Consider the following 14,321-nt stretch of genomic DNA (forward strand, 5'->3'; position numbering starts at 1 on the left):
GGAGGTTGCCCTGCATTCCTTGGATGTTGTCAGGGCGATCAGGGTTTACCTGTCGTCGACCGAATCCTTTCGGAAATCAGATTCTCTCTTTGTCCTTCCTGAGGGACCTCGGAAGGGTATGGCTGCGTCTGCGGCGACCATTGCAAAAGGGATCAGACAGACAATTGTTCAGGCCTATTCGTTGAAGGAACGGGTACCACCCTTCCCTGTCAAGGCGCACTCTACCAGATCGGTGAGTGCGTCCTGGGCCTTCCGGCATCAGGCCTCGGTGGCCCAGGTGTGCAAGGCTGCGACTTGGTTGTCAGTGCACACCTTTTCCAAAATCTACAAGATTGATGTTCTGGCATCAGCTGATGCCTCCTTTGTGCGGCAGTTCTATAGGGGACCCTGGTTTTGGGCGGGTCCCTGGCTGTTGGGGTTGTTTACCCCTTGGGTTTTTTGCTTTCCTGGGTTGTTGCTCCTGTTGAGCTTTTGGTTGCCCAGAAGGTTTCCCTTACTGTTATGGTAAGGTTCCTTTCTCTGATGTGGGTACTGCGTTGCCTTTCTGACGGTTGCGTTGCCCACCCCTCATGTCTACACTGCTTTGGGACGTCCCCATTAGTGAAGACTGTATGAGTGGGCGGCGACTGTCGGAGGACGTAACAGAAAACTGAATTTTTGTAAAATCTTACCATAAAATTCCTTTCTCTGAGTCCTCCGACAGTCGCCGCCCCCGCCCCTCTTTTGGGGTTTTTTCTACACTTTACTGCTTGCGACCAAACTGAGTTGGGATGGCTATTTCAGGGGGGTATTGGACCAGAGGGACAGCCCCCATGGGTGTGACTATGTAGATGATTTTGTTCTTAACAAGTCTTATGCCTAGATACTCCTGCGGAGGGGAAGCAATACCCATTAGTGAAGACTGTATGAGTGGGCGGCAACTGTCGGAGGACTCAGAGAAAGGACATCTGACATCAGAAGGGGGCATGAAGATCAGCGCCAGGGTGCTTTGCCCGGCGCTGGATTAAAGGTGAGATTAACACAAATTAAAGCATTTTGATGGGGCGACACCTCTGCATCCCATTACATTACACCGCCCCCCCACACCTCTGGACCCCATTACATTACACAGCCCCCCCACACCTCTGGACCCCTTTACATTACACAGGGCCCCTCCACACCTCTGGACCCCTTTGCATTACACAGCCCCCCACACCCGTAGACCCCTTTACATTACACAGCCACCCCCCCACACACACACACACCTCTGGACCTCTTTTGCATTACACAGTCCCCCCCACACCTCTGGACCCCTTTTGCATTGGTGGTGCTAGGGGGTCCTAGAAACAAATATCACCTGCTGGGTAACTTGGAAAGGTAACTCCAGCAGCTACTGCTCTCTATTCAGCGCTGTTGTGCAAACTGCATACTATAGCCCCATACCTCCCAACTTTTGTACTTCAGAATGAGGGACACTTGAGAGAGGAAGTGAACTGTGGCGCGTAGCATGGCAAAATGGGTGTGGCCAAATGCTTAAAAAAAACACGCTACCTTGTACTTATAAAAAATCTTTGATTGCTCTCCCACAAGCTGGAGTCTCAAGGACACAAACCCCAGTACAATCATTAAAAAAAAAAAGAATAAAAACACTTTCATTGCAAATGGTTTTGCACAAACTGTGGAAGAGTGGGTTATGCGAAGTGTGGAAGGATTTGTCCATTTGTGTGTACAGAGCAAGGTTCAGGAGTGCGTTTTCGTACAGGGTGCAAGGTTCAGGAGTGCGTTTTCGTACAGGGTGCAAGGTTCAGGAGTGCGTTTTCGTACAGGGTGCAAGGTTCAGGAGTGCGTTTCGTACAGGGTGCAAGGTTCAGGAGTGCGTTTTGTACAGGGTGCAAGGTTCAGGAGTGCGTTTCGTACAGGGAGCAAGGTTCAGGAGTGCGTTTCGTACAGGATGCAAGGTTCAGGGGTTCATTTCGTACAGAGTGCAAGGTTCAGGGGTACGTTTCGTACAGGGTGCAAGGTTCAGGAGTGCGTTGTACAGGGTGCAAGGTTCAGGAATGCGTTGTAATGGTTGTAAGGTTCAGGAGTGCGTTGTACAGAGTGCCAGGTTCAGGAGTGCGTTGTACAGAGTGCAAGGTTCAGAAATGAATTACACAGAGTGCAAGGTTCAGGAGTGCGTTTCTTACAGGGTGCAAGGTTCTGGAGTGTGTTTCGTACAGGGTGCAAGGTTCAGGAATGCTTTGTACGGGATGCAAAGTTCAGGAATTATTTAAACTGCAAAGACACCAATTAGTTAAACATTGCACACTTATCTTAAAATCTTGATTAGCAGTATACAGGAGCTGAGGGAAGAATGGTGGCATCAGATGGAACATAAATGAGTTTAACCTATAGCAGGACATGTCTCGGTGTAACATTTATACAGCACATCCAGTGTTTGGTGGGCTATTCTGGGCAATCACAAGGAGATTGATTGGAGCTGTCAAGTTGAAACACTGATGTCGGGTGTGGGCGGAGCCGGTATGCGGAGCTCTGTCCCTTTGTTCCATGCATAGACAAACAGCAGCTGGCTGGGGAGGAAGGTGGCAGGGGTCAGGATCAATTTGTATGTGCACCCACAGCGATGTATAATTCAGGTTTGTTATATAGGGTCGTGGGTGCACATACAGCAGTTACAATTGGTCCCGCCCCCTGTCACTTTCCTACCCGGCCAGCTTCTGTTTGTCTATGCACTGAACAAAGAGGCGGAGCCCCGCATACCAGCCTTGCCCACACCCGACATCAATGCTTAAACGTGACAGCTCCAATCACTCTCCTTGTGGCTGCGCTGGATCGCCCACCAATCACTGGATGTGCTGTATAAAGGTTACACTGCTGAGGTATGTAGCCTCGAGTTCCCGGTCAACCCCAGGCCTTGGGACTCGAGGCTAATAATTTTAGGCAATAGGAGACCCAGGGCTTTTTTCGGTCAGCCCCCCCCCCCCCCCCCCCCCGACGCCACTGCCCAAGCTGCTTGTGCCCCCAGGTTCCCTGCCCCTGTCGCCTAACACGAAGGCCAAAAAAAAAATCTTCATTGTTTCTTTCTGGCTGGAGGAAACACATATACTGAGGAACTGTCAGTTGGGCAGCCTTTTTTATGTAGGATCATGAGTTTCCTGTGTTAGATGGGAGGAGCCTCTCTCTGTAAGCCGTCCTGGAAGATGACTTGGAAAAAAATTATTAAATTAAAATTCATTTCCATTTTCTTTCTTAAAACCTATGGAAAAAAAGCAAATATTCAAAAGACTTACTATGCCTCTTAAAAATATCTGCTTTCCAAGATGTGGTCATTTTGTGGGTGTTTCTACTGTTCTGGCACAAACGTGTTAGGTAGTCTGGAAATTAGATGTCTAATTTATGTCCCTTGAAAGCACTTATTGGATTTCTTGGATGTGTTTGGGGTACAGTTGTAAGTATGCCCACACTGTGCATGAGAAATAATTTGTTAAACAGACAACTTTGTAAAATAAAATAAAATTTAATTTACGTTCTTCACTTTCCAAAAAATTATGGCAAAAAATTACAACTTAAAAAAACTCACAATCCTTCTTACCAAATACCTTGAAATGTCTACTTTCCAAATATGAGTTATTTTGGAGGTGTTTGCACTGTCCTTGCATTTTAGGGCTTCAAGAAATTAGATGGGCATTCAGTATATTTGGGAACAGAATACGTTAGCATAAACTTATGCTGAAAATGTTATTTACAAAGTTCTATAGCAGAAACTAAAGTAAAGTGTTTTTGGTCCTTTTTTTCCCCCTTTTACATGGTAAAAAAACAGTGGTGATTAAATATTACCAAAAAAAGCTCTATCTGTCTCAAAAAATGATATAAATTTAATTTGGATACAGTGTTGCATGAGCAAGTAATTGTTAGGTAAAGTATCACTGCTGAAAACTGGAAAATGGCCGGGACAGGAAGGAAGTTCGACATCTTGGCCTTCATGTGGTTTAAGATCTTTGCAAGGTTTTCAGGTTTTGCTAGTTGCTGATTCGCTTTCTGTGGAGGGAATACAATGAATATTCCATTTGCTGCAGTCAGCTGAGGCAGATAGAAGAATACAGCAGGGACCTATGCATCGAAGGCAGGGTCATCCCTTCTGTCCATAAACCTTACATTAAACCTTTGTAAACTAAAAAGTAATTTGTTCTGTATAACGCATTTTTAGAGGTTTATTCGCTTTTTTTTTTTTGAGAAATTTAGAATGTTTTTTTAGAAACATCTTTAGCATGTTATTTATATTGTACCTGACAGAACTATTTTGTAACTTCCTTTCTGTGGTCCAATACTTTTTTTTTTTTCTCAGGTTCCACTTCTTGTTCCTGGTTTAAACTATCCAATCGAGACATTTATTGACTGCTGCTCTGATAAAGGCATTTCGGATATCATTAAGGTAATTTTTGGCATTCAGTCATTATTTGAGTTGATGCAGATTTTCAAAAATTCCTCAAAGTAGCAGCAAAATTTGTTGGACAAAATTACTTTCAGGACAACTATCGTGGAAAATGTTTGTTTTGTTTAAAGTGGTTGTAAATCCTTCTATTTATCAAATTAAGTTACTAGCCTCAGGTAATACGTGCAGATAAAACAAATCCTCCTACATAAGCTGTACCTGTTGACCCCTGTCCTGCATACAGCAAAGGAACTAGGCAGCAGAGAGAAATGATGATCAGTGCTTTGGATTGAGGCAAGCACACAGTATGGAAGCATACGCTTTGTTTTGCATGTCAGAGGCTTACAATCACTATAATGTATGTGTACTGAATATATGTAACTTCTGTTTACACTGTGCAAATTGTGTGTATTTTATAAAAAAAATCTCACATTGCTAACTTTTTAAGTTGATTGATTGCATTTGTCTATAGTACAGTTTAAATAGTTTGTCTCATCCCTGTAAACTGATACATATGGAAGAGGGCTTATTATTTTGAAAAACAGACTTTTTCTGGATCTGGGTCACCACATGAAAATAAAGGAAAACAAGCCTAAAAAAAGAAAACGAATGCAGCCATGACCTCTAAGAATCGGTTAGCTGCAATATAATAAATGTTTGCTTTTGGGTGTAAAGCAGTATGAAACCCAAAAGCAAACCTTTACTATGTTGCAGCTTCTCATTCCTTAGATGTGATGGTTGCATTCATTTTATTAATGACAGCATGAAATGGGAGGGGTTTTCTTTAAGTAACGCTCTTTTATGATCAGCTGTCTGCTGGACACTTGCTTGATTAATAATTGCACTCACCTGTAATTCAATTCTTGTTAATTAAGATTGTGTTGTCTAAAATGTAGCTTTTCTCCTAAAGTTTTTTATTGGGGTGTATTCATTTTTGCAACATGGTCTTAAATTAATTTGTTGGGAAAAATACTTTTTTTGTGTGTGCAAATTAACAAATCTTGGTTGCAATCAATGGCACGTAATTGTGGGAGTATTTTCTAGTATAGTGTCCCATACAAAATGTTAATTCTGAAAGAAAAGTAAACGTTTTCTGACAAATCTGTTGGGGTGCTGGAAACAGTAGATAACATAGAATCCAATCAGTGATTACCCTTCACCAAGAAGCACACCAATGCGCTCACCTCAAGGTTTGACCCCTGTTTCACCAGCGGGTCAAACAATGCAGTATTGCAGATTTATCCAATGGAACAGATAACAGCAGGTCACTGAAGCATATACTCAAGGTATGACCCCTGTTGCACCAGCAAGTAAAACAATGCAGTATAGCAGATTCATCCAATGGTATCAGGTAACAGCAGGTCACTGAGGCAGAAACTCCATGGAATATGTATGAAAAAAGAAAAACGCAGCCTCAAAGTGTAAACTGTATGTAAAAACTGGACTTTTAATAAAAGATTGCACTTACATCAAAGCAGGTAAAAAGCGCATAAAACATCCATTTGGTTGGAAGCAGCGTCGCGGGCTCTGCTCTCCATCGTCTGTGTGGCTGGCTGCCATTGTGCAGAGCCCGCGACGCTGCTTCCAACCAAATGGATGTTTTATGCGCTTTTTACCTGCTTTGATGTAAGTGCAATCTTTTATTAAAAGTCCAGTTTTTACATACAGTTTACACTTTGAGGCTGCGTTTTTCTTTTTTCATACATATTCCATGGAGTTTCTGCCTCAGTGACCTGCTGTTACCTGATACCATTGGATGAATCTGCTATACTGCATTATTTTACTTGCTGGTGCAACAGGGGTCATACCTTGAGTATATGCTTCAGTGACCTGCTGTTATCTGTTCCATTGGATAAATCTGCAATACTGCGTTGTTTGACCCGCTGGTGAAACAGGGGTCAAACCTTGAGGTGAGCGCATTGGTGTGCTTCTTGGTGAAGGGTAATCACTGATTGGATTCTATGTTATCTACTGTTTCCAGCACCTTATGCGGACCTATGGGCCTCTGATAATTTCTTGGGACTATATCATATATTTATATTATATGGACATTTTTTATTTCTTTCTTACCATTTTTATGTGTTTTGCGCTACACTATTTTCTCCATTATATTCTGTCTGGGATTTGCTGTGGATCCTGGGTCGGTGTTTAGCTTGCATTTCAGCTCTTTATATGTTTTATATTATTTGTTTTTCACCTGTCTGCGCTGATTGTTTTTTTGTATTCAAATCTGTTGGGGTGTACTCATTTATGCTGAGCACTGTATGTGTTCTGTGGCTGATTATAGCATCTTTGCGCAGCCCTGCTAAGTCTATTATTAGCCCAACCAACAACTCCATTTAGCTCACTTTGCTTGCATTACTTGCTTTGATCCAGCTTCCTCTGGCTCTGTTTCCACATGCTTGATCAGCACATAACTTAGCCTGGAAGCTCTTGCTGTCTGTAATAGGGGACATCAACCCTTCTGGCAAAGAGCATTGGGCAGTTTCAAAAGCGGACCTGGTGAGGGGTGCATGGTCCAATGTGTTGGAGCAGTGGCCTCCAAACTGTGACCCACAGGTTGCATGTGGTCCTTTGATTGCCTTTATCCGACCCTTGGGGGGCACTATTTCCCACTGACGCCAACAATGGGGAACTATTCCTCCCAATTAAACCAATATTGGGGCACTATACCTGGCACGACAACCATAATGGGGCACTATTTCTCTAACTGATGCCAACAATGGGGCACTATTCCTCCCATTAAACCCATTGATGGGATATTGCTTACTCCCATTGACATAGTTTCATAGTGAGGTTGAAAAAAGACATCAGTCCATCCAGTTCAACCTATGATGTGTGTGTGTGTTTGCTTTTAACCGTACATTGTATACCCCTGTATGTTGTGGTCTCTAAGGTGCCAATCTAATAGTTTTTTGAAACTATCAATGCTCCCTGCTGATACGACTGCTTGTGGAAGAGAATTCCACATCCTTACCGCTCTTACAGTGAAGAACCCCTTACGCACTTTAAGGTTAAACCGCCTTTCCTCTAGTTTTAGTGAGTGGCCACGTGTCTTATTGTATTCCCTTACTCTGAATAGTTTGTTCCTTATGCTAGGGTCACCAGTACAGTATTTGTACATTGATATCATATCCCCCCTCAATCGTCTCTTCTCCAGAGAGAATAGGTTCAGTGCTTGTAGTCTTTCCTCATAGCTGATGTCCTCCATTACCCTAATTATTTTTGTTGCCTTTCTCTGGACTCTTTCCAGTTCCAGCACATCCTTCCTGAGGACCGGTGCCCAGAACTGGACAGCATACTCCAGATGTGGCCGGACCAAAGTCTTGTAGAGCGGGAGAATAATCTCTCTATTTCTGGAGTGAATCCCCTTTTTTATACATCCCAGTATTCTGTTGGCTTTACTTGCAGCGGCTTGGCATTGCATGCCACTGCCAAGCCTGTTGTCTACCAGTACCGCCAAGTCTTTTTCCATCCTAGACTCACCCAGAGGTTCCCCCCCTAGTGAGTAGCTTGCTTTCTGGTTTCTGGCCCCCAAGTGCATTACTTTACATTTTTCAACATTAAACCTCATCTGCCATGTAGTTGCCCACCCCGTTATTTTGTTCAGGTCCGCTTGTAAGGTTCCCACATCCCGCATAGAAGATATTGGCATGCCTAGTTTAGTATCATCTGCAAATACTGAGATTGTAGAGATTGTACTAGATATCCCCTCCTCTAGATCATTTATGAATAAATTAAACAGGATTGGTCCCAGGACAGAACCCTGGGGGAACCCACTTTCTCTGTCGCTCATTGACAGACGTAGTCCTCGTTGATTAATAACTCGGGTTATACTGCCCTCTACAGGAGTAGGACTAGACAGGAAAGAAAACGTTCTGGCCACACCCTAGGGGCAGTCCCAGAGGGTATATCCTCTCACTTCCTGCTACAGCAAATCAGTTTTTTTCTGTCTAGTTAGGAGTAAGGACCTAGATGCCTTGCTAGGATCTTCGGTCCTGGCAGGATTTTTTTCTTAGATTTTTTTTTAGACAGCTTTTTTCTTCAGTGTTCCTGTGAGATCTTCAAGCAAGCAAGCTGTAACTGGGCGACGGGCTGGATGTTGAGATCCAGTGGTCACCCCAGTTCAGCCTACGAGCGCGTGCAGGCCATAGCTCCGCGCTGGGTCGGCCGCGACATAGTCCCACTGGACGGGGACTGACCCTGCGAGTTAAACGTCTTGCTTGAACGCCAATGACCAAGTGTCACGGCGTCCGTACTGGTCGACAGCCCCCCCACCCCGGTGGAGAGGGGTTCTGTCAGGAGTGGCGCCCGCCTGGTTCCGGTATGGTGAGTAGTATGTTCCCCCTTTCCCCCTGATGGGTTTGTGGTGAACGCGGGCCCCTCTCTGGAATGGTAGGATGGGTTTCCCCTCTATCTTATAACAGGTCACAGATCCCCCAATTTGAGTGGGATTTTTGTGAACAGAAACCAGGAGGCTTGGTTTGGGAGCTGACTATCTAATGTCATTTTAAAACTGTAAAGGTGACTGAAGTCAGTGGCAGTACTAGAATGGGCATTACTAATGAAGCAAGAGGTATCTTACCTGTCAGAGGTGTTCACAGGGCGATGCCTATGCCTGAATAACTGCAGTCCAGATCGCCATTCCTCCAGCAAGGGCAGAGAGCTGCCTTCCGACGGCCCACGGACCGCATGCGTCCGTGGGTCCGCTCTCTCTGTGGGGTCCAAAAAGGCAGGTAACACTAAAGGGCGCTGTTGCGCTGGGGGATTACAAAAAAAAAAAAAGTTTTTTACTTTGTCATTTTTTTGTCGCTGACAAATGTCTTGTATAATCATTGACTCTGCCGCATAGGTATCCCCACCTGATCCCCTCAAGGTGGCCGCAGGACCCTCCAGTACCCCACTTGTTTTTAATGCATTTTCGGCAGTTTTGGAGTCTTTGGTATCCCGGGTGGAGGTGGCCTGTCAGGGACGGGGGTCAAGAAGTGACCCCCGCCTACCCCTATTTTTTATCTGATACTTCAGATACGGATTCGGAGCTGGTCAATGCAGCTGCAGGTCCCTCTTATGGGGCTGTTGTCTCAGGTAATGTCTTCTCAGCAGTGAAGAGAACGTTTCTGCCTCCGCCATTGCACAAGAGTGGTGGATGCACTAGTTGTGTCCGTCCGGGAAACCTTTAGTCTTGAGGTTACACCGGCAGAGGTAGCTGAGACTGAGATTCCTTTTTGGTACTTGTTAGCCTACCAAAAGGGCGAAGGATTTTCCTTTACCCAAATGGGGTCGTTTTGAAACGAACCCCTGTTATTTCCAAACGCATGGCTAGGCGCTATCCGTTTGAGGAATCCCTCTTTAAAGGAAGGTCATACGGTCAGGATACAGGATCGAGTTTCGATCACTTCCACCGGTGCGATTCTTCCCTTCTAACATTGAACGGTTTCAGGGGTTCTATTCGAACCTGTTCACAATGCCCAGGAAAGAGGGCAAGGTGCGTCCAATTTCTGGACTTGGGGAAAGATGGAGTCCATCCGAACAGTGGTGGCCTCCCTGCATCGGGGGGATTTCCTGGCGTCCATAGACATTTAGGAGGCCTATCCTTATATCCCCATCATCGCAGGACATCAGCGTTTTCTTCGCTTTCCCAAAGATCATCCCTGGTTCCCACCTGGAGACTGAACTATCTGGGCCTAATGTTGGATACATCCTGGGCAAGAAAGTTTCTCCTTGCGGAGAAACTCCAGAAGGTTCAGTCAACGATTCGGATGTTGCTGTCCGTCAATTGGCTGGGACTGATGGTGGCCTTCTTAGAGGCAGTACCGTATACCCAGTCTCATACCCGAATTCTCCTGAAGGAGATTTTTTTCTAATGGAATCAGAATTCCGATTTCCTGGACAATCGGATCCGGTTGAGCAAGCGGAAGTCTCCGATGCTCAACCAGGGGAAGTCATTCCTTCCGATAGCATCCAGGTTACAAATAGGGTATCGGAACTGAGAGCGATCAAATTTTGTCTGATTTACTGGACCGAGCAGCTCTAGAGCAGCGGATCCAATCGCACTATGCCACGGTCGTGACTTAGGTCAAGAAAGGGGCACTTAGAGTGTCCTGGTGGCCATCGAAACGACTAGCATCTTTCATTGGACGGAACGGTTTGTTCCGGATCTCCCCGCAGTGTTCACTCCGGGGGTGGGAAATCGGCAGGCAGATTATTTCAGCCATCAGATTCTGGATCAAGGGGTATGGCCTCTTCATCAAGAGGTTTTTTCACTAGCTGTCCCTTCATTGGGGCACCCCGGATGTGGATCTGTTGGCACCTTGGCTCAACGGGAAGGTGCGGAGGTTTGTAGCTCGCACCCGCGATCCTCTAGCGGACGCAGCAGAAACGCTGATCGCCCCGTGGGGGCAGTATCAGCTACGGCATGCCTTCCATCCTCTCAAGTTACTGCGGGAACTTCTTCGCAGGATAGAGGTGGAGGGAATTCCAGTTATTCTGGAAATTCCGGACTGACTTAGTCGAGCCTGGTACGCCGACTTGGTGAGGCTAGTCGCGGACGTTCCTTGGAGTCTCAGGGACCGATCTTCCATCTTGTTTTACTATCGCTGGCTTAATGGCCTGGCCATTGAGACCCAGGTACTGAAGGACAAGGGAGTGTCAGCTTCAGTTATTCCTACCTCTAGTTAAAGCAAGGAAAGTGACTTCCAGCACATGGAAGTCTTATATGGCGTGGTGTGAATCTCTTGGATTTCCCCCACATACCTATTCGGTGACCCGAATCTTGGTCTGTCTGCAACAAGGGGTTGAGCAGAAACTGTCCTTGAGCACATCAAGGGTCAGGTTTCAGCGTTAGCAATCTTCTTTCAGAAACTTTTGGCTAATCATTCCTTGGTGCGGAATTTCATCCAGGGGGTGCGACATCTGGCTCCGCCAGTGCGTGCACCCTTACCGCCTGGGATCTTAATTTAGTGTGGTCGGTTCTTCAGAAACATCTCTTTGAAGATATTGGGAGATTCCCTTGCTTACAGTATCCCAGAAGGTGGCCTTCTTGGTGGCCATTACTTCTGCACGCAGGGTGTCAGAACTGGCCGCATTATCTTGTCGTTCCCCATATCTGGTGGTTCATAGGGATAAGGTGGTTCTTCTTCCGAATCCATCCTTCCTTCCTAAAGTGGTTTTCAGAGTTTTCATCTGAATAAAAATATTGTGTTACCTTCCCCGTGTCCTAAGACTAGCCATCCTTGGGATTACACTCCTTGGATGGGGTTCAGACAATCAGGGTACACTTGACTACTACGAACTTGTTTCGTAAGACGAACTCACTTTTTGTGATCACGGATAGCCCTAGAAGGGGGTTGCCAGTGTCTGCCGCGACCATATCTAGATGGACCAGTCAGACGGTGGTACAGGCTTATTCTATTAAGGGACGGAATCCTCCGTTCCCTGTTAAGGCGCACTCTACTCGGGCGCCTAGTGTTTCCTGGGTCTTCCGCCATCAGGCGTCAGCGATCCAGGTTTTTAAGGCGATGACTTGATCGTCGGTTCATACCTTTACATCATTTTATAAAGTTGATGTGATGGCATCGTCAGATGCCTCTTTTGGCCGCAAGGTTCTGCAGGCCGCAATCTGAGGAGACTGTTGGTCTATCTCAAGGGTTTGTTGGGTTTTTCACTTAGGTCTCATCTTTTTGCTCGATGAGTCCTTGATGCTTCAGGTTGGCTCCGGTTGGGCCTTCTGGATTTTGATTTCTGTTAGCCCACCCCTCATTTGTGGTACTGCTTTGGGACGTCCCGAGTTGTTATTAATCAACGAGGACTACGTCTGTCAATGAGCGACAGAGAAAAATGGATTTTTGTAAAATCTTACCGTAAAATCCTTTTCTCTTAAGCTCATTGACAGACGTAGTACCCGCCCCTCTGTTTTTGAGTTGGGTTGGGTTAAATTCTCTAAACACTGCTTTGTGACATAACTGATTTGCTGTAGCAGGAAGTGAGAGGATATACCCTCTGGGACTGCCCCTAGGGTGTGGCCAGAACGTTTTCTTTCCTGTCTAGTCCTACTTCTGTAGAGGGCAGTATAACCCGAGTTGTTATTAATCAACGAGGACTACGTCTGTCAATGAGCTTAAGAGAAAAGGATTTTACGGTAAGATTTTACAAAAATCCATTTTTCCACACCCGCCCAATCCGAGTACTCCCCATTAATCATCTCCCTCTGGACTCTCCCCTGGAGCCAGTTCTCTATCCAGGTACTCACCTTATGGTCCATACCTACCTTCCTTAGTTTGTACAGTAAGCGTTTGTGGGGAACGGTGTCAAAGGCCTTTGCAAAGTCCAGATACACCACATCCACAGGCTTTCCTTTATCTAGGTGGCAGCTCACTTCATCGTAGAAGGTTAATAGATTGGTTTGGCAAGAACGATTTTTCATAAATCCATGCTGATTACTACTAATAATACAGTTTTCATTACTAAAGTCTTGTATGTGGTCCCTTAACATCCCCTCCAAAATCTTGCAGACTACTGATGTTAGGCTGACCGGCCTATAGTTACCCGGGATACACCTCGGCCCCTTTTTAAATATTGGTACCACGTTGGCTTTTTTCCAATCAGCTGGCACCATACCCGTCTGTAAACTATCCTTAAAGATCAAGAATAATGGTCTGGCAATCACCTGTCTGAGCTCTTTAAGAACCCTCGGGTGCAAGCCATCCGGTCCCGGTGATTTATTTATGTTAAGTTTCTCTAGTTTAGTTCTAAGTCTATCTTCTGTTAGCCATGGCGGCACTTCCTGAGGTGTGTTGTTTAGTTCGGCCTTACAAGCTAGGTTCGTGTAGCCCCCCGATTCTTTTGTGAAGACTGAAGAGAAGAAATTGACGGCAGGGCATTTTCTACTCCTAACAGCCACAGTCTTCCCCAGTCGTCGTCCCCCCTTCCCAAAGCCTGAAGGACAGTAAATTGGCCCTTTGTTTAGAAAGTTTGAAGACCCCTGTACTAGAGCAAAGGCCATTACACATACTCCTGACACTGAACAGTTAACCTTTTGCAATTGTAGAATTATTTTCTGCTGTGTTTTTGTACCATTGTCACCTTTATTTCAGATTGAACCTACATGTATTCTCTTTTTATAGGTTTTTGTCTTGAAAGAGGGGAAAAGCACACCACTCATCACTGCACATATCAATATGCCAGTCAGTGAAGGACTGGTAGCTGCCTGATCGGAACTTCAAAAGACTATTTGCCTGGAAGGAGGCTTCAAAACACATACCAAGATGAAGAGTCTACAAACGCAAAATGATCAGTATAATATGCATATAGATTTATTTAGGATGCATTTAAAAAAATTGTTTCCTTTGTAAGATTTCACTGTATTTTTGCAGCTACAGTACCTTTAAGGCACAGCTTTTTCTGACCAAGCATAAAACATTAGTTATTGGGGAAACAAGGCAGTGTCTGCCTTCTGTGCCCTCCACATTTACAGCCTTGTCAGCTGCTACATGTAAGCATCTTAAATGTTATATCAGTGAATGGTAAGCCAGCAAACCTAAATGCAGGAATCTTTCATCACATTCCTATGGGGTCAAAAATACACAAAAATGTAAAATTAGTTTTTATCAATTTAATATCATTGATAATGTAATATTTACACCATTAAGATTTGTCAAACGTATCAATGTTTATCTATGCTTATGTTCATTTTTTGTTGGGGGGGGGGGGGGTGGTCACATGTCAGTTCTAAGCTGTGCATACTCTCACACATTTTAACTAATATCACTAGAAAGTCATAAAGGCTAGATCTAGGTCATGCTAGGTCAAAGTTTGAGGAGTACAAATACATTTCTAAAGTGAACTTGGCATATACTTTGAATAACTATGAAACGGGTAAAAATGTGGCTTTCCACTGATCATTAGGACACTT

At 45.0% G+C, this 14,321-nt stretch overlaps 1 protein-coding gene across 1 annotated transcript in view; it reads left to right on the forward strand.

Moving 5' to 3' along the window:
- The window catches only part of BBS1 (Bardet-Biedl syndrome 1), a gene marked incomplete at its 5' end in the record, with an annotated part of 131,093 nt that extends 117,071 nt beyond the window's left edge, over positions 1–14,022 (forward strand). Inside the window, 2 exons of the mRNA XM_082270495.1 lie at positions 4,325–4,411; positions 13,534–14,022. Of these exons, the coding sequence (XP_082126621.1) occupies positions 4,325–4,411; positions 13,534–13,620 (174 nt within the window). The 3' untranslated portion in view covers positions 13,621–14,022. The remainder of the gene's footprint in view (positions 1–4,324; positions 4,412–13,533) is intronic.
- Between the last annotated feature and the right edge of the window lie 299 nt (positions 14,023–14,321).

The sequence above is a fragment of the Pelophylax lessonae genome, assembly GCF_965119305.1.
Source record: "Pelophylax lessonae genome assembly, chromosome: 10".
Taxonomy (NCBI): domain Eukaryota; kingdom Metazoa; phylum Chordata; class Amphibia; order Anura; family Ranidae; genus Pelophylax; species Pelophylax lessonae.